The 21,053-nt window shown below is 34.6% G+C and overlaps 1 protein-coding gene across 2 annotated transcripts in view; it reads left to right on the top strand.

Moving 5' to 3' along the window:
- Positions 1 to 16,700, top strand: part of Wdr62 (WD repeat domain 62) — a 250,842-nt gene extending 234,142 nt beyond the window's left edge. For both annotated transcript variants that reach the window (XM_089090029.1, XM_089090028.1), the window contains 3 exons: positions 8,531 to 8,621; positions 10,219 to 10,469; positions 15,493 to 16,700. In XM_089090029.1, coding sequence (XP_088946155.1) covers positions 8,531 to 8,621; positions 10,219 to 10,469; positions 15,493 to 15,797 — 647 coding nt within the window. In that variant the 3' untranslated portion in view covers positions 15,798 to 16,700. The remainder of the gene's footprint in view (positions 1 to 8,530; positions 8,622 to 10,218; positions 10,470 to 15,492) is intronic.
- Positions 16,701 to 21,053: the final 4,353 nt, after the last annotated feature.

Raw genomic sequence — 21,053 nt, 5'->3', positions numbered from 1 at the left:
AATCTGGGAAGGGCATTTATCTAAACAAACTGGGACCAATGGTCCTAACACCTCCCTCCTAAGATAAATGGCCACTACTCCGGTGGATTGGCTGGAAATTAGACATAAAGTAAATAACACCAACTTCAAAATCACCAAAATTATATCTTCTCTTCTTTCTTCCACCAGTGCCTGTAGTTCGACCGCTTGGCTCAGGATCCGTCGTCATCCACACGTCTCTACCGTAGAACCACCATGGTCTCTATCGTATGGCATCCGCATTAGGTTTTGAAAGTTAAAGTCTCCAAGATTCGTAGAAAATGATCATGCGCAGCACAATCAAAAACACAAAATTTCTCGCTCTCACGAATTTACATTTGAGAGGAGCAGAGAATCAGTTTCTGGCACATTCAATGTTGCCAGCCATCATGAAAAATTGGCTGCACTAGCCTCTTAATTTCCATGTGTGGAAACAACCCCACATCTCAATAAAACTGTAAATTACCCCTTCGCACAATTTCAAATAATCTAAGGCCGAAAATACAAAGGCCAGTGACAACGATAGGGGTACTGAGAAATGAAGTAACATTTTGAGCGAACCATGAATCACTTTTTTCTGGGTCCCATCCCCTAAAATTATCGAATGAAAATGCTCGGCGATGAGAGATGAAAATAATATTGAAGACCGGAAAGACAAGGCTTCAGTAAAGGGATCACAACTTGTCCGCCAGTTGTGCATTGAGGAAAAGGGCCATCTTTCACGGCTTCCCGTAGGGGACCTTCCCCAGGGGATTCCTCCTCCTCATAAAGGAACAAACCCTCTTTTGAGTTGATCAGACCAATATCAGATTCCTTCCCAAATTTCTTCCATCCAACCCAAAATTCAGTACCCTTCAATTTTTCCGTAACCCTTTGTTGACTGGTTGATTCTATGTCATGATTATCTGTAGTTTCTCTTAATATGTCGTGGGTCTTCTCCTCCCTCCTAAATTTTTTCATCTTATTGTAATGTTTTAATTTTCCCAGTGGATTTTGGACCTCTTTGTCCCCCTTATTATTTATGTTATCAAGGCACAGCCCATCCAACATTTTTTATTTCGCGTCACTGCAGGCTGAATCTTAAAATTTTGTCTCTTTTGTGCACTTCTCTTTTCATCTCTACTTTTCTCAATTTTGTCATTCGCGCAAAATAATAAATCATCGTTAAATCTGATTTGGACTCCAGTGTCCACCATCTTTGACTGCCTTTCTTTATTGTAGTTCTGTTTAATATCTTTTTTCTCTCTTTTAGTCTTCTTTATTCTTACCGCAGAAACAAATATTTCGTCATCAAATGGGAACTGAACTCCGACATTTGGTTTTTCATATTCTACTGAAATTTCTCGAACCTCACGAGGAAAAGCGTGTACAATAAATTTCGTCTCATTTTTCTTTGGTACAGTCAGTGTTTCATTTTGGCCTGTACTTGTTAGCGTCTCATATTTATTAAAAATGTTTTCAAGTTTTCCATTTTCTGGAAATTTTCTCGAAAAATCCTTCTCGCGCGTCTTATTTTCAATATTTTGTGGTCTTTTTACTTCCGCATCCCATTTTTGTGGATTATCAACATTTTGAACACGCGTATCAAGTATTTCGTTTTTCCGACAGGGTGGCGTAGCCTCCCAATTTGTTTTATGGGCCGGTCCACCTCTCCCAGTAGTCAACGAAGGCGTATATTTTTCCGTCTTAGTGTAATTTTATAATTTTCCCACTGTTAAAGAAGTCGCTTTTAACGATAGGAGATTTCCGATATCTCCGAAGTCTCCTCCTGCTAAAACATCCACTGCTAGCGTAGGTACTAAGCCTACTTTTATCGTTTTTCTTTGGATTGTGCCGTCGTTCTTTGCAATTTCTATTCTAACCCAAGCAGACGGGCATGGGTGCTTGTCTCCATAATAACATAATGTTTTAATCTTATTTTTATGCTCTATCTCCGTTCTATTAATTAGGTCAGTTCACACATAAGTTTGATCACTTCAAGAATCAATTGCCATTTCAACTAATTCCCCGTTCAATTTTCAGTATATCTTATGCGACTCTGCAAATGCGTAATTTTTTTCCATTTTATGATTCATGGCCCATTCTGTCGTTATACGTGGTTTTTGGTCATATTTACTGGGGCAGTTTCTTGCATAGTGCCCCGTAGTACCACAGTTATAGTAAGTTAATTCTCCTTGCTCTGTGTTATAGTGCCTATTCTTGTTATACTCCTTATATTGAAATATAACTGTCTCCTCAATTTCCTCTCTTATTTCGGTCCACCTATTTGCCATTTCCGCCATTTCTTCGCTTGTTTTTGGATTCTTTTCTTTCAAGTATATTTTCAATTCTCTGTGGGTATTTTCTAAATATTGTTCTATTACTGTTTTATCTATTACTTCCGTCAATTTTTCTTTTATCTCTTCCAGGTCTTCATACATTCTATAATCTTCTAACTCTAGCCGTTTTAAACACATATCTTACAATTTGTACTCGAATTCTTTATAAGTTTCATTGTCTCGTTTTCTTTCGCTTCTAAACCTCCTTTGAAAGTGCTTGGGGGAGAGTTGAAACTTTTCAAAAATGGCTTGTTTTAGTCTTTCAAAATCTTTTGAGTAGTGCATTGGTAATGCTCTATATGTAATTTGTGCTTTGTAGTTAAGGGGGGGCTGTATTCTTGTCACCCAATTTTCTCTTGGCAATCCGCTTAATTCTGCCGTTTTTTCAAAATTGTATATGTATAAATGTACATCTTCATCTTCTTTCATTGGTTGAAGGTTTTCTGCCTGCATTACCTCTATTGTAGGCGATTTCTGAGGCTCTTGGGAATTTTTCCCTGCAATTATTGACATTAGTTCTCTTCTATCCTCTCTATCTGTCTCCTCCTTTTTTTCTTTGGCTACCCTTTCTCTTTCTTCTCTATCTTCCTCCTCCTTTCGTTCTCTAGCTATTCTAATATTTTCTTCTCTCTGTTCTCTATGTATCCTCTCTTTTTTCTTTCTTTTTTATCTTCCTCCTCCTTTCGTTCTCTGGCTATTCTCTCCTTCTCCATGAAATTTAATAGTTGTTGTGTCATATCTATTCTAGTACTTTTTCGCGAGCTCCTGCTGGAAATTGAGCTTCTGCTACTCCTGCTACTTGGTCTACTATGATTCTCACTGTCTTTATATCCTCTTAATTAGTTTTTGAGTTTGTTTGTTCTAAAATAATATTTTCTCTTACCCATAACTCCCCTACATTTTGAACCTTTTCTGAAGGGTGAGTTGGTTTTGTTTTACCCGTACTTTCATGTAATGATTTTTCTTCATGTATTATCGCTACTGTTTCTTTTGTCTGGGTTTCTCTATTTGGGAATAAGTCTTTCTGAATCTGCCTTAAACTCTTTTCCTCTTTCATGGTTTGTACCGGAGATCGCTCTATTACTGATTTTGTTTTGAAGATTTCCCCTTCACACGTGTCAGAAATTGTTATTTCACCTGTTGAGCGATATATGGTTCTATCTGATGGTATTTTTCTTAGGGTATTTCCAGCGGGAGTCACATACAATTGTGTGTCTGAATTCGATTTTTGTTTTACCGCGGTAGATCTTGTCTGAATTCTCTGTTTGTCCGCCATTATTTCAAGGTTTGCTTAACGTCTTCAGTCCAAATGAAAATCTTTTTACCAATGTCTCTTTTTATCTTTTCGTGAAAATTTTTGCGTTTTAATTTGCCGATTCTACCTGGGCACCGCAGCCTCCTTTATCTCACAAGTTAATTATTCGCGTGGTATATTGATTCTTCAATTTTATTACTTATTATTGTCTATTTACTAGGCACAGCCTAGATGATTAATATAATTTTATTAGTGTAATCACCATAGTGATGGTGTAACGACCACTACTAGCGACTATTTTCCCGTAGCCTATTCCAAGCTTTTGTTTAATGTCGACAAGAGCTTTTGCACATAATATATAAGAATGTAAATTTTACTATAAAATAAAATAACCAAGCGACATTGCTATGAAATTTTGGTTCAATCTAATTGAAAGAGAAATTGAAGTCTTACTAGAAACCTTCTTGAATAGTAAAAGATTCGTTTTAAAACCAATAAAAAAGAACATAAATAGTACATTTTTAATAATATTTCTACTGGAAATCTAAAACCCCCAACTTATTTTCATTTCTTTGTATTTTAGCCTTCTGAAGAATTTTTGGACAACTTAACGCACTTTAAAAGACGAAAGCCAAGTTATTAGTATGAGTGATTTGGAACAAAAACGGGGCTGAAAAAGAAACTTACCATTTTGATAGTCTTTAGGCTAACTCAACTTGTCTCTTCGAAAACGCAGAATTCTTTTACTATCAGGTTTACTGATAGGACCTTTTCTTGCTGCCACCACTTATTGGGGTGTAAGGTACGGGGGTCACCACTTATTGGTGCAAAAATGGCGCAAAAATGTTGCTATGTCACTTACTCGAGGGGAAGAACCCCTTGTCGGCCCAAATGTTAGTGGGATTCCCGCGCTTACCCCAATGGTTCCGTATCTATCGGTTATGTTAGTGCCCGATTTACAATATACCCTGCCTTAGGGTACCATAACGTGATCGAATGGTCCCAGGGGCCACTTTAAGGCCAAGGGTTACCGGTAATATTTCTAACTATCTCCTTGGACCTAGGCTAAAAAGTCAAAGAATATATAGTATAAAAAATCTTACTGTATTCAGTCACGGTACAAAAGGAACTAAAAAAAATCATACTTCCAATTTTCCCCCAGTCCGCTCAGCCAGCCGCGTGCCTGCGATGGGTTGTGGGTTAATTTTTCCAGCCAATCCAAAGGCTTACTAATTACTTGTCAATCATCCCTAACTGCGCACTTAATGCCTCGTGGTCTGTGTAACCAACTACGCAATTAAAGAAGGACACAAAATGGCGCCACCAAAATAAAAGGAAAATTAATAATTATTACTTGGGAGAAGAAAATAATTAAGGGACCAAAAGAAAAGAATCTGGGAAGGGCATTTTTCTAGACAAACTGGGACCAATGGTCCTAACATTTCCCCGCATATTAATTATGATCGAATTCTTAAGTTCAAAAAGATTTGAAAAATTCCCTTGCAAAATCCTCCCCGTGGATCATTCATCTTCCAGAAAACTCCCCCTTCTCTTTCGTGGAAAGTTTCCTCTCCTTGATGTAAAAAAAAATCGAAGCAAATTTTAGAATTATAATTCAGTGGGACGGACAGAGCTGTTTCTTATGTACTGAATAATAGTCAAATTGTCGTTTTACGTTGAAGCATTAAAAATAGGGATACTGAAAAAGAACTTAAAAAAAATTCTCGCCCAGGGAATAAGCACAATTTCTTTTGCCCTGATGAGTGAAATTTTCAACCTTAATTCGAAACTGAAGTGAGCCGAAAAGTCGATCACAGGAAGCTTATCAGCTTCCGATTTCATCAGCTTATGGTTTAAAATGTGTGCTTTGTGGTTCGAATAATTCTCTGGTTACGCCATAGGGAGATAGAAAGAAGTAAATTTAAAAGTTTAAATGAAAGTTTAAATGATTAAAGCTACGCCTAGGAGGAAAATGAAATGTTTTGTTTTTCAAGTCCAAGTTTTTTTAATTGTCAAACTAATTTCACTCACTAAAACATTATAATACATTAAACAATAGAAAAGAAAAATATTTAAAGAGGGTGCCTACAAAGCGAGTTATACTCGAAATTTGACATCCTTAGAAGAAAAATATAATATTATAAAAGTAATGCAAAATAAATAATAATGAAAAAAAAATACACCTCATAAAAAAGAAAATAAGACACCGCATTCAACTCACAGCCCACATTCCAAATAGAAACAAAATATAAAAAAAAATCGTATAGATTCGAGTATGATTCCGAGCAAAGGTTGACTCACCAACTATTGAGTTTGGTCGACTGAGGATGGACACAAAGCTAAGATTTATTTATAATAAGGATATATGTTCAACCCGCTACAAAACAACGAAACACAAGTGGAATAATAAGAAAAAGAAATAAAAAAGGCTTCAATATACAGAAATATAATGCACAACTTTTAACGGCAAAACAATCGGATTAGCGGGTTAAAACAACTCAGAGAAAAAACAGCATTATCAGCTAAAACAGTATTTGGTCTTTTGAATGACACAGAAATATTTATAGCACAGTGTTTACGAACAATGGCATGATTACGGTCGATCGAGATCGAGGCAAATAAAGTAGGTATTTCAGGAACCAAAAGTACATTACTCGAATTGATTTTAGTTGCTTCTTCTGGAACAGAGGCACATACCAGAGACAAATCAAGCGGAGTTATCAGAGAAGGTACTATAAAAACAGAGGCGGTCGACGTCAGTAACGACCACTACTAGCGACTATTTTCCCGTAGCCTATTCGAAGCTTTTGTTTAATGTCGACAAGAGCTTTTGCACATAATATATAAGAATGTAAATTTTACTATAAAATAAAATAACCAAGCGACATTGCTATGAAATTTTGGTTCAATCTAATTGAAAGAGAAATTGAAGTCTTACTAGAAACCTTCTTGAATAGTAAAAGATTCGTTTTAAAACCAATAAAAAAGAACATAAATAGTACATTTTTAATAATATTTACAGGACGCTTTTATTTATTTTAAGGTTTATTTTCCCTCTGAAATGAGGGTTTTTTGCTACGAGCCTACAGCTCCAACTTGCACCAAAATGTCAAGCTATTATGTCATTGGAATTATTAGTGTCAGATTTATCTAATCGAGCCCAAATTACGATATAGGCTAACATAGACTTTTTCAATGTTAGATAAATCTTAGAGCAAGTTTAGAGAATTATTTAAAATTGCTTTAAAAATGGAGACATCTTTCTTTTTCAACCAATTTTCAACATATTTTTCAATATAAGAAAAAAAGCATAGTAAATTTTTAAAAAGCAAGCAAAATTCAGAAATGAAGTTGAAAAAAGAAATTCAGAGTCTCATAAAGAGTTACAATGCAGGTTTCGGACGTAGAACTTAAATAGTCTGAAATAGGCGAATGTACTATGTTGAAAGATGCCGAAAAACTAAAATAAAAAATTGGAAAAAGAAAAATCCCCCCCGGAAAATTCCTTCTTCCGGAAGACTCTCCCTCCGAGGAAAATCTTCTCTGCAGAAGATTCCCCCGGAAAATTCTCCCCCGCGGAGAATTCCCCTCCCTCTTCACTGCGGAGAGTTTCCCCGCATATTAATAATGATCGAATTCTTAAGTTCGAAAAGATTTGAAAAATTCCCTTGCAAAATCCTCCCCGTGGATCATTCATCTTCCGGAAAACTTCCCCCTTCTCTTTCGTGGAAAGTTTCCTCTCTTTGATGTAAAAAAAAAACGAAGCAAATTTCAGAATTATAATTCTGTGGGACGGACAGAGCTGTTTCTTATGTACTGAATAATAGTCAAATTGTCGTTTTACGTTGAAGCATTAAAAATAGGATTACTGAAAAACAACTTTAAAAAATTCTCGCCCAGGGAACCTTAGCACAATTTCTTTTGCCCTGATGAGTGAAATTTTCAACCCTAATTCGAAACTGAAGTGAACCGAAAAGTCGATCACAGGAAGACTTTTTTATCAGCTCATGGTTTAAAATATGTGCTTTGTGCTTCGAATAATTCTCTGGTTGCGCCATAGGGGAGATCCAAAGAAGTAAATGTAAAAGTATACTTAAAAAAAGCCAACCAAACAAGCAAAATTGATTGATTCTATTTATTTTAGCAGAAATTCGTGCCATTAAAAAAAAAATATATATATATATATATATATATATATATATATTATAACGGTGTTATATTTTCATTTCACTTCAACTATAAATGGAAAGCTGGGATAGTCTTAGAAATTGTATTAGTTAACTTTACAAAATTATTATGAAATTAGAAGTTTTGTATGCCTTTATTTTTAAACCTTGATTAGTCTTCTGATATTTGTTGCTGTTACTGTGTTGTTGTTGATATTATGAAAAAAAAAACACAGTCTGAAATACAAAATGTTTTCTGAAAAGCACAAACAAATTGAACCAGGCTATTGGTGGCGTTGCCTTCTAGTAACTAAGTTTTGACGGTTTTCTTGGCTAGTAAACACACAAAAAGAAAAAAAAATGTAAATAAAAAACATTAAAATATGCTTCAGAAAAGAAATTAATTTATCTTCCCTCTTCCAAGGGAAATGTCTTCCCTTCTCACCATCTCAAAATTATCGTATATTTAATATGTTTAGAGCATACGTTAATACGTTTTGACGTTTATATATGGTGACGTTTAGACGTTTATTATATGGTGTTAGGGTTTTAGATACATTTTTAGTGAAATGTAACTGTTTAGTAGAAATCTAGTTTTACCAGCTTTTTGGCACATAGAAAAGCCTGGGGGAGGGGGGGTGTGTGTGTGTGTCAAATTTGAAGATTTTTTTAGTATTAGAAGAGGAAACTCTACTCTTCGATTGTTTTTGTTTGTTTTTTTATTTATTTTTGTTCACTTATTAAATTTAAACTTATTTTTGTTTTTATTGTAGGAGACTTGCGACAAAACGCTTACGATTCCAGCGATGACGAAAAATCGACTTCTGTTCGAGCGAAAGTACTGAGTTTTGAAAGAAGTGCCAGGTAAATTCAAGACTTTATATCTTATTCACCAGAAAAAAACAAAACTGGAGAATCAAAATAATTTATTTGCTTCATTAATTAAAACTAATAGTGTTAGTTCGCCTTTTCTTGTGTCACGGCTATTTTTCTCAATTTAAGGGCTAAATCTGGCTACAAGCTGAGGTTTAAACATCTACTCTAAAAAAAAAGGTTTTTGATAAATACTTTTTCCTTTTTCCTTTAAGTCTATCTAAAAAGAAATATTGAATATACATTTTTACTATTATAAATAGGGAACCTTTATTCATTTCTAATGTTTGGTTTTTAGCACTGTTCTGACCCTAATATTATCTTTTAAGGGAAAACATTTACTCGATTTTTTTTTTTTTTTTTTTTTTTTTTTTTTTTTTTTTTTTTTGTCTGTGTTTGTGAGTTTTTCCACACATAGTTTTGTATTTGGTTAAAGTATGTTCCTGGAAACGGAAGTGATGGAGACAAAATCTATATGTAACTAAACTACAAACGATTAATACGAACAGTAAACTGTTAATATAAAAGGAAAGGAACAATAAAATGATTCTTTCGTTACAAAGTGTACTATTCTACAAAAGTCAAGTATTCTTATCGAAATTGTTCTATTAAAGTTCTTTTAAAGTGAACATCAAATCCGTAAATATATTGTATAGTATACGTTACTGGCCAACTAAAATCGCCCAGGGAATGCTATAGAAATTTTTGTTTCAGGATTATTCAGCGTTGCAAATACAAAAATGTTGGACATCAACGTCATTATAGTATTTCCTTTAGAAGAGCCCATAGACAAGGATGGTATCTATGCCTTGGAAATCAAATTTTACTTCGTATAAGTTTCCCAATGTAGAGACTTTGAACTACTTCTGTAACTCGTTATGGAATTCAATTAATTCATTCAAATATTATTATTTGATTTTTTTTTCTAAAACCCTTGCCAATGGGCTCTTTTAAAGGAAATACTTTAATAACAAAATTCGTACTCTTTAATATGCCAAAATAAATTGATATTAAATGGATTTTTTGAATGGCTTCCACTCTAATTCATGCTTTTCCACAGTTTTTTTTTGTATTTCGTTTCAAAATCGTTGTCATATTTCTTTTGCAGGAACTGGTATTTGAGATATCTGCAAATTTGAAAAAACTTCACAAACAATTCTGCAAATAATTAATTTTAACTTCCTCCAAGGCTTAACTAAATGTATAACATAAAAAGCAATTTTTAAACTGTAGAATTTTTGAAACAGTCCTTTGCGAATCTTTGTTGGAAAGAAATAGATGACGTTAAATGTCTAAAATACGGAAACACGAGAAATACATGAATTAACGTAGTCAACGTAAGTTCAATATAAGTTTTCTGCATCTTTTAAACAAAGAATTTTATCATTATACTGTTCTCTAGAAGAGTCCATAGACAAGAGTGTTACCATTTTACTTACAGAAAGAATATAAAAATTAATTTTTAATAAATCAACACAATTATTAAATTGCTGTAATTAGAGTTAATTTAATGACAAAATTATAGTACACGGATATCTACCACTTTCTTTTGGGAGAATTACAATTAAAGTCTGTGTTTTTTCTGTAGTAAGACCCAACGCGAGTCGACCCGGTTGGATCTAAGTAAACACGGACGAACAAGCATGGGTAATAGAGCAGTTAGCGAACGTGACCTTTCTGGACGGAGTGGTCCCAGCTCAACAGTCAGTGGAGCCAATGTCACTGTTACCAAAACGAAGCAAGAAACGTTCACGAAGAAAACTACTACCACTACCAAGAAGACGTTATTTGCTAACCCGAAACCGAGTGATGGCACAGCTGATGTGTCTTATGGTAAAGGTACCTATAATCATATTTGTTTTATGTGCTACTATGAAAGTTAGAAGTTGGGTAAACTCTTGGAGGTTCTGGGAACTTTTTCTTTTTTCTGTATTTATCGAGTTTTGAATAAATCAATGAATGATTTATTTATTCAAAATGTTTATTCGCAAGCTCAAATGGCTGATTTTGCGTCCTCGTCATATAAATATAAAGAGTGAGAGTAACATAGACAATAGCTGCATACAATATTGTCGTACCGTACATCACTCACCAGTCAGGTAAAACAATATAACTGAAAATATTGCTAGTAACACTAAAGGGAATTAAGAGAGAAAAAAGAAGAAATAGATACAGTACATTATTTTCCATTAGCTGCTTGTATTATATAACTAAACAAGTGAGGGCTCAAAAGATTTCCTAAACCGTAACGGGGTAGACATCAGAGGGCAAAAAACATGACTTTTTCATGCGCTTGTTTTTGTTTCAGTGACGAGGGGTAATGTGAGGAGGGGGGGGGGGGGGAATACCAGAAACACGAGAATCAGGAACAGCCGTAAACCAAACCTTCTTCACAAAGCATCCCTCCTCCCCGACAGAGTGCCCCTTTGGATCCTGGCCGTCGAAAAAGGGGAAGTAAAGAAACTGGATTTGGATAGATTAGTCGACGATTTCTTCAAGCAGTGAAGTCGTCGGTACTCCCTGTTTTAGGTATATTTGCTCAATGTTTTTTTTTTTTTTTTTTTTTTGCAACTCCATTAAAAATCGTAGAAAACCCTTGCAGCCCCCCCCCCCCTACATTTTTATGAATTGCAGTTTCTGCAAAGTGGTTTGTTTGAGTTTTTAGATAAGAAAGTGGTAGGGGACTTAATCTTGACTGTATATTACCATTAAAGTCCCCTATTTTGGTTTTGCCCCCTTTTTTCTGTTTGTAGGTTAGTGAGTGCATAGTGCCAGGCTGGGCAAGAAGCTTTTGGGAAGACTTTCACCATATTATTATTCTAAATCCTAGCACTGCCGACACTTATTGGTAAAAGTTTTGCTTTCTCTTTCTGTTTTATGTGCCTAACGCCAGGGTTGTCACCTTGTTTCTAAAACTAGTTATAGTGGTTTTATTTTCTTCTTAGTGAGGTAAAACCATATTCCTTGTGATTCTGATCCTTTTTTTTATCGTTCAATGGTGATCCCACCGTCGAATTAAACTCTCTTGGATTTTTTTTTTTTTTTTTTTTTTTTTTTTTTTTTTTTTACACTGTTTTGCCTAAAACCATATTTCTTTGATTTTTTTGCGCTTTTTTCCACTTTTGAGTTAAAATATTCTTGAAAATTCGTATTTTACACCGTTTTTCCAAAAACCACATTTTTTGTATTTTTTCACCTTTGAGTTAAACTTTTTTCGACATTTTATTTTTTGCACCAGTGTGCCCAGAACCACGTTCCTTCTTGATTTTTTGCGGGTTTTTTTCCACCATCGAATTAAATTCTTCTGGAGATTTTTTTTTAGCACCGTATTGCGTAAAACCACATTCCTTATGATTTTTGTGGTTTTTTCTTACATTTGAATTTAAATCTTCTGGAGATTTTATTTGTTCACACCGTTGTGCGCAAAACCACACTTCTTTGGTTTTTGTCACAGTTTATAGAATTATCCAGTAAGTTTATCACAGATCATTTCTGGTCTTCATTCTCGGTACGAACAAAAAGCTCCTCCCACTTCTTTCTGCATTAGCGGGTTAGTCTGTTTCCGATTTTTTCCAACAAACTGCATTATTCGTAATAGCGGGTTTCCTCTTGTTTCCGATTAGATCACAGTCCGACTTGTCTACCCGTGAAAAGATCTGATGCCGCCTATGTTTCTATCTGCAAAAACGTTCTCTGGAGCACTCGCACCTTGGTCCAGGTTTTTATAATGGGTGAGATAGGGAAAGATCATACTGGATAATTATATAAACTGTGGTTTTTGTTCGTTTTTTTCCACTTTTGAGTTAAAATCTTTTGGAAAATTCGTGTTTTACACCGTTTTGCCAAAAACCACATTTTTTTGTGATTTTTATTTTTTCCATTGGTGTGCCCAGAACCACGTTTTTTGTCGATTTTTGAGGTTTTTTTTTCGCATCATCGAATTAAACTCTTCTGGAGATTTTTTTTTTTTTTACAACGTTTTGCGCAAAACCACATTCGTTATGATCTTGTGCTTCTTTACCACCCTTGAATTAAACTCTTCTGGAGACTTGTTAACACCGTTGTGTGCAAAAACACATTTTTTTTTGATTTTTATTTTTTCCATTGGTGTGCCCAGAACCACGCTTTTTGTTGATTTTTGATGGCGTTTTTTTCGCATCATAGAATTAAACTCTTCTGGAGATTTTTTTTTACACCGTTGTGCGCAAAACCACATTCGTTATGATCTTGTGCTTCTTTTCCCACCCTTGAATTAAACTCTTCTGGAGACTTGTTAACACCGTTTTGTGCAAAACCACATTTTTTTGTGATTTCTATTTTTTCCATTGGTGTGCCCAGAACCACGTTTTTTGTCGATTTTTGAGGGTTTTTTTTCGCATCATAGAATTAAACTCTTCTGGAGATTTTTTTTTACACCGTTGTGCGCAAAACCACATTCGTTATGATCTTGTGCTTCTTTTCCCACCCTTGAATTAAACTCTTCTGGAGACTTGTTAACACCGTTTTGTGCAAAACCACATTTTTTTGTGATTTTTATTTTTTCCATTGGTGTGCCCAGAACCACGTTTTTTGTCGATTTTTGAGGGTTTTTTTTCGCATCATCGAATTAAACTCTTCTGGGGATTTTTTTTCACCGTTGTGCGCAAAACCACATTCGTTATGATCTTGTGCTTCTTTTCCCACCCTTGAACTAAACTCTTCTGGAGACTTGTTAACACCGTTGTGTGCAAAACCACATTTTTTTTTATTTTGTGCTTTTTTTTCTGATGAGTTACACTCTTCTCGAGGTTTTGTTCTTTATATCGTTGCACCCAAAACCAAATGACAGGTTTCATAGTTTGTTTCGTAAACGAGATAGAAAGTGAGTAAATTGAATATAAAAAAGGGAACAATGTTTCAAATTAGCTCTATTTAACTTGTTCATGCTAAGCCACATTAGCAGTCATGGCAAATAATAAGCTTCAAAGACGTCGGTTAATTTGAGATTAGATTTTGGTACCCAAGCTTAGATTTGCAAAACCAAGCTTGGATTTGGTGCTGAAATCTTTTGGGTATGCTGGTTGTCAAAATAACATATCAAAAATATCTAGGAACAGCTAAGGGTATTAAGTTGAAACTTTCAGTATATTGAGGAGGATTCTGAAGAGTGATTTGAGGGAAACCAGCCCCCTTGCCATCTTTAGATACCCCTTCCTCTCAATACTGATTGAAACTATGAAACCGATGTGGCTTTGACCTCGTCAATTTATGTTTAACGTCGAATCAGGCTTTGATTACGTCAATTTATGCTTAATGTCTTACGTCAAAATAGTAAATTTGCAAGGTATGCAGGCTCTGGAATTTTATTTGATTAATAGTTTGGATTTTTATTAGACTTTAAGTGAAATAATGTTTGTCTTAGTGGAAGTATTTAATTTACCACAGTGTACCGGCTGTAAGGCAGTAAAAACGTTTTTTCTGGCAAAAATTTAACATTATAATTTATATTCTTCTAGAATTCAAGAAATATGTACCCTTTCAATGTTCATTCATTGAGGAATTTTATTTTACATTTTTTTCATATTTGAAATGCCACCCCATAATTCTATTGCCACCCAAAGCCATCCATTTAACTGTCCACCCCTTGAGCAATTTGAAAATTTATAGTTTTTGCATTTGAAATACCTCTACGTAGTTTTTTATTGCCACCCAATATTTATATTGGATGGCCTAAAATAGATTTTATCAACATACTAGAATTCCGGACTTTCTAAAAATTTTATTTCTACGTTTTCAATAATAGATAGTGTTTGGCACTGGTGTCAAGAAAACCAATCTAGGAACAACAATTATTTGGAGCTCCTCTTTGAACCGGAAAAATAGCCAAAAAGACGCTTAGGTATGTAGAATACTGATAAGACAGAATGTAATAAGCCACTGTAGATGGTAAGAGGCCACCGATAGACGGTGGCCTGGTCTGCCAAAGGTCCATTACATTAGTTTTAAATATTTTTTTTCTGGTATGACACGTAATTTGATATGCCATTCTGGTAAAAGTCGTTGACACAAACAGTCTGCTTGCCACTTTCAGTCCGTTTGCCACTTGCCATATTCTGTTTGTTGTACCTGGCTATTTTGATGAAATTCAATGTATGTATAATTTTCGATTTCTTGTTCCCTGTTTGGACCGACATATAAGAAGGAAAAAGCGTAAAAAGCGTCTTTCAGCTCCTGGTAATAAATTGGACTTGTATAATTCGGAACTCAAGCTGCATATCTCTATTTCTTCAACTTTTCCACTCTCACCTTTACCCGCCTCTTCCTTTATTCCATGTTTTCTTATTTATTATAAATGGAATAATTGTATTTATTATAAATGATTGGGGGTACTTGTATGATATACGCACTACCGCTCAAGTTGTTTATGTATTGACGCACTGTAAACCGGTTTCTTTTTAGCTAGTTTCTTTCGCCTTAACGTGAGAAAAGATAAAGAGAAGTGACAGAATAGATGGGAAATATATAGTTTGGGCTATATATTTGGAAATTAGGGAGTGGGGGTGAAGTATTTGAACAGTGTGAAGTCAGAAAACAATTCTTACTTGCAGAATAATTGTACCTAACATATTTTGCATGCAGACCCGCTGTACTTCACCCCCACCCCCCTAATGTGCAAATATATAGCCCAAATTGTTTCTAGAGTATTATATTTTTATCATACTTTGGTATATTTTATTAGAATTGACCTAACTTCACTTCTTGAGTGGTAGTGGGTATATAATACACGTGCCTGGTTGGGAATAGTTGCTTAGTCTAGCAACTAATTGAAAATGATTGTCAAAGATGAAACAAATTGTCATTTACGTTGTTTATTTTATTTTAGTGACAAAGCATGTGTGTGACAGTGTCATTGAGTCTTGGCAAACAGCTTCAGAGAATCTACTCGAGTTACATACGCGTTTGGCAATAGTGGACAAAGACCTGCTGCAGCATGTAATCACCCAAGTTCAACCGACCTTACAAGGATTAGTGAAATCGTTAAGTGTGGGGGATGTTCCCTCCAACCCTCTAAACTTTGGACCTGAAGGGTTTGCTAACCCTGCTATGTTAGTAAATATGAAGAATCAGCTAGAAATGATTTATTCTATTGTGCAAAAACAAACTGAGCCTTCGACAGATAAACGGTGAAAAGTGTATACCTTGTTACGGAAGAGTTAGTGGTCTATTCAGTAAGAAGGCGATATAGAGGAGAGTAAGAAATTTATAAGAATAAATACGGGCGCTAGTGTCGAAAAGAAAAATCACCAACGCCATCTAGCATTTGCTGATTTTGTTTAACCCAAAACTCCCGCATACTTCTCATTCTGGTTTCTTTAAAATGCAGGGGAAGGTAAACGAAAAAGAAATCCATCCCCAAGACGGAAACCTATAAAAGTAATTGCTGGCACTAGTGTCGAAAACAAATCACCATCGCCATCTAATATTTGGTGATTTTGTTTAACCCAAAACCGCTGCATATCTCTCGTTTCGGACACTTTAAATTGCAGGGGTGGGTAAAGAAAGAAGAAATTCCTCCCAAAGACGGAAACTCATAAGAGTGTTTACTGGCCCTAGTGCCGAAAAAATCACTAACGCCATCAAGGATTTGGCAATTTTGTTTAGCCCAAAACTACTGCTTATCTCTCCTTTCGGCTATTTTATAATGCAGGGGAGGGTATAGGAAGAAGAAATCCGGCCACAAGACGCTTACCGGCTTAAATTCGACTATCCAAATTCAACTGCCTAGATTTTCTCAAGCTAAACTATGCCTACTCAGTGTAGACTAGATGTTGACTAGAATGAACTTTTAAAAATTCAAAAAAAAAAAAATTAAAAAAAATGTTGTTTAATTATCACATACGGAGTCATTTCTAAAATCACGCTCCCTTTCCATTTATAATTGAACGGAAAATATATTGAAAGCAGGTAATATTTTTAATAAGACAATGGAAAATACGGTCTTATTAAAAAATTTACCCGTTTTGGTATATTTTCGTTTCATTATGATATACAGAGAAATTTCAGCTTTAATAATATTGCATTGTAGGTTAATTATACCAAATATCCTGCTTTATATATATAAATATATATGTATCATATAAATATATATATATATATATATATATATATATATATATATATATGTATATGTATATATATATATATATATATATATATATATATATATATATATATATATAAATATATATATATGTCCAACCCTTTTTTGGGGGGCGGGATAATAAATTATATATGATAAGATTTTGGTGTTAACAAAAAACACCAAGAAAATAAATCCCGTTCTAATATAATTACAATACTAAATTAGCGTAAGTCTAAACTAACTATGCTAATATAGAAATTGGAGCAAGTAAAGTGAAATCACCAGTTGATAAGTCGGTTCGTGTTTCTTATTACTAATAAATAGTTTGCAAATACTTGGAATTTATTTTGCCTTCTTGACACGTGTCTATTGTCAGTGTTGCCGTGCATTAGCTCCAAGCTGTGCATTGAGTTTGGGCACTATCAAATGCAAGGCAAAAAAAAAAAAAATTCAGTTAATTCTGTTTTGGGGTTAACCACTCTTTAGTGAAGCTTATCTTATAGATTTTCTGACTTTAATTTTTAAATCTGAGGGAAAAGGACATGTACATAACCAAATTTCTTATATGACAGCACTGGGAAAACGCCACTAGGCTAAAATTTGTTTTTATGACACTAAGAGGCAGGCATATCCACATCCTATTACATACAATCTTTGGGTATTATAGTCAAAGTTTCTCAGTGTTATGTATTTGCTTGAAATCATACCTATAAATGTGTTTCTGATGCGCTGAATTTGGTCGAGAACTTCCAAATTTTTACAAATTGAATTCTTCTAAATTGCATCCCATTTTGGATGGCAGCTATTAATGTTACAGTAAGCAATTTTCTCACCTTTAAGTGCCTCCAACCTTTTTGTACCTACTCTATATTTTTGAAAACGAATATTTCTCTAAACTCACTACTTTAAATCTGTTTTTTTTTCTTTTTTTTTTTTCTTCTTTTTTTTTTGCATCAATAATGCGTTAGTGACAAACCAGTGCTGCAGTCCAGAGTAAATGGCTTTTTTTCATTGTTCGTCAACTAAAGTTTTGAATCTCACTTTAAAAAAAAATATCTAATTGAATTATGCCATTGTTTTTTTTTTTTTTTGGTATGAATTGCTTTGTTTCTCGTAGAATAGCTTTTTTGTATATTCAGTACAAATATGGCTCAGTTTCAATGTCACATCCGAAAAAGCTTATGTAAACATAGTGGTGGTCATAGGTTAACAGCCTAGTTAAGTATATTCGGGTAACAAGATGTTTTTATATAGGGGAAAGGCGGCAATTCAAGATAGTGTACGGGAGGGAGGGGACAAGGGCCTTTTTCATTTTTTAACGTAAGTGCCAAAAAATGTAGTATTCAAAATGTCTCCCTAATTTCCCCCCCCCCCCCAATTTGCACCCTTGCATGGGTATATGGGTCTGTTACTTTAGCTAAACTTCGTTTTTTTTAGTCTCAATTATCTGCCTTTTGGGCAAATTTTCATATGTTCTTAAATTATTTTTTTTCAGGGAGAGCTCTGGGATGTACTCTGGATTTCTGGGGGTGGTGTATATATTACTCAAAACAGTACGAACTCTATTATGTGGAAAATTAAAAAATCATGAGATGTTCAGGTTAGAAATAGTTGAGTCCTCGAACACTTCGGCACTTCCCATGGCATTCCAATACCCGCCTACCCTATTTACAGGTATTGTAGTGGCTCGTGCTTTGTGTCCCCCCCCCCCTCTCCGTCCAATTTTTGTCCCTGCATGATTAGAGGTCTGTTGCTCCAAATAAACTTTTATTTTTATTTTGGCCCAAATATCTGTCTTTGGCAAAATTGTTATGTTCTAAGATTTTTTTTTCTCCAGAGAGTGCTCTGGGACGTACACACTATTTTTTAAGGGGTGGGACGTATATTCATTAAAACAGCACGAACTCTATTATGAGAAAAAAATCAAAAAAAAAAAATCGTGAGATGTTCAAGCTTATAAATAGTCGAGTCCACAAACATTTTGACACTATGCGGTATCCCACTACCCCCTCCCCTGATTGCAAGACTGGTGGTAGCTTACAATTGGGCAGGGAAGGACCCTGTTGTGATAAGGTTACAGTGCTACTGTAGGTTGTTCTTCATAAATTTATTTTCGAAATTTGTGGCATAATCTGTATTGCCCTGGTTAAAGTCCCTTAAAGTACCTTTCAAATTGTTTTTTGCAATTGTCTCAAAAGCGTGGAAATGTCATATGTGAGCTTTAGGTGAGACGCATGATAATCATTTTTTAGTAGTCTAATTAAGACTTTGATTGGAAAAAAATCCAGCATTTGATTGGAAAATAAATTATTCAGCCGCTGTTACCCATAAGGGTCGAATCTGACACTTTCTATCTCCTAAAATAATCGCTTAAAACTGTTTGCTGAACTTTATTCAAAGGGAGGATTAGAAGGGCAATAAATGTTCAATTATTTACCCTTTGAGAACAGCTTAGAAAACAACATTGATAAATATCTCCGAGGCGTGGAAATGATAGATACGGCCTTTAAAGCGCAACACTGACGGGGTATTTAAACCTTAGCAAATACATACACTCAGTACAAAGACCTGAGTTTTTCAGGTTTGCCAAAGCAGTGTATATCGACGGAATACACTCCTCTCCTTCTATGTAAACATATCTGCGTAGATAAAGCATCGTAAATATCAACATGAAGGGTTGGTCTGCCCGCTCAAAGGGCGGAGCCGTGGTTCTTAGGACTGAAAAGAGAAAATGCTTTCACTGATTATAATCACTACTTTCCATCCAGAAAAATCCTAAATGAAAATAATAGACTGTTTATAATAAGTATCAATGCTTGCAGTATTCTGTGTCTTAAAATATTATATATTAGTATATTATTTATATACACGGGACTGAACATTAATAGCAGTTACGAACTTCAGTTAGAACTTCGCATCTCCTTTAATTAGGAGCTATTGCATAAGTTTCTAATTAGTAAAGGTATTTCTGATCCTACCCTGATTTTTCACACTGAGTTCTTGAAGATCTTGATATTGCTTAGTTACTTTGAATTTTATTTTCATTCCTATTTGCTTCTCCTTTTCACCCTTGTTTGTTCACCTTTCAGTTGGTCACCTTTTTTTTGTTGGCCATCTTTTTGTTTTTCATTATTTTCTTCCGCAACAAAAGTAGAAACATATTTTGCCCTTTCCCAATTTTTTTATCCCAATTAAAGCCTTTAAAAAAGCGTTTTGCTTAAGTGGCTGGCGTCCGTTGGATAATAGATTTTTGCTTCTTTTCTTCAATTTCAAACTCTTAATACTCCAAAAAAATTTATTTTAGAGGTTTTCACGCTACTATTAATTTGATTAAAAAGTCAATTTTCGTGGAAAATGCCTAAATACCACTCCCAAATTAAATAAATTTATTTGCATGATACTTTTTAAAGTAAAATTCTGTTCAGATTCTAAGTGATCAATCCACCGCAAAAGGACAACTCCCCTCGAAATATCATGATTCTTAAAACAAATTTGACGTTTTCCTATAGTTCACCTGTTTGTTTAACAAATTATTTATCAAAAATTTTGTGGTAGAGAATGGTCCCTGTACGCGTTTGCTAAATGTCGTTACGTAATCAGAAAGTAATCGAATTAGCTTTAAATGTGTCTGCAGTGAATGAAATACAGCAGTTAAGCAGTTTAATCTCAGACCAAATTGTCTGTGCAGCCTGTTGAAATTACCAATCTGAAATTGAATGTGTGTAATTTCCTCTCCTTCTCAACTGTATATTGCTCTTTTTTTTGAATGCATATAAGGAATGGTTCCTTCTTATTGAGTAAACCCTAATAGGTGTTTTCCAAAATCAAAATATATTTTCTGCAAAAAGGTTTTGACTTACATGCGCCGCCTATGGTATTCGATATTGTTGCATTTATTGGTAACGTCTGCGAAATACACATTCTGTAATTGATATTCCTTAACTACGCTTGCTCAAAACTTGTTTTCAGGGAATTTGTTTTGATTTTGGACGGTCAGTTGTTTTTTTTATTTCACTGTGACTCGTATATTTTCCTGTTTAACTCATTCTGTAACACTTTGTTCAAGTCTGATTTATACGAAAAACAGACAAATGGTATTAGAGGGCGTTATTCGCCAGCTGGAAAAGGAAGCCGACTTTCAATTGATATTCGGGACTTTGGGAAAGCTTCCAGACCGTTATTCGCGAAAGAACAAGAATTGACTAGACTTGAAAAACCTTGAAAAGCCTGCAAGTAGAAGATTTTTTGTAGATGTAGATATACTACTAGTAGATGTAGGCCTAGATTCAAATATTTACGAA

The sequence above is a fragment of the Artemia sp. Qi Xiang Cuo genome, chromosome 6 (assembly GCF_049724085.1).
Source record: "Artemia sp. Qi Xiang Cuo chromosome 6, ASM4972408v1, whole genome shotgun sequence".
Lineage (NCBI taxonomy): Eukaryota > Metazoa > Arthropoda > Branchiopoda > Anostraca > Artemiidae > Artemia > Artemia sp. Qi Xiang Cuo.
This window is presented reverse-complemented; position numbering and strand designations above follow the sequence as displayed.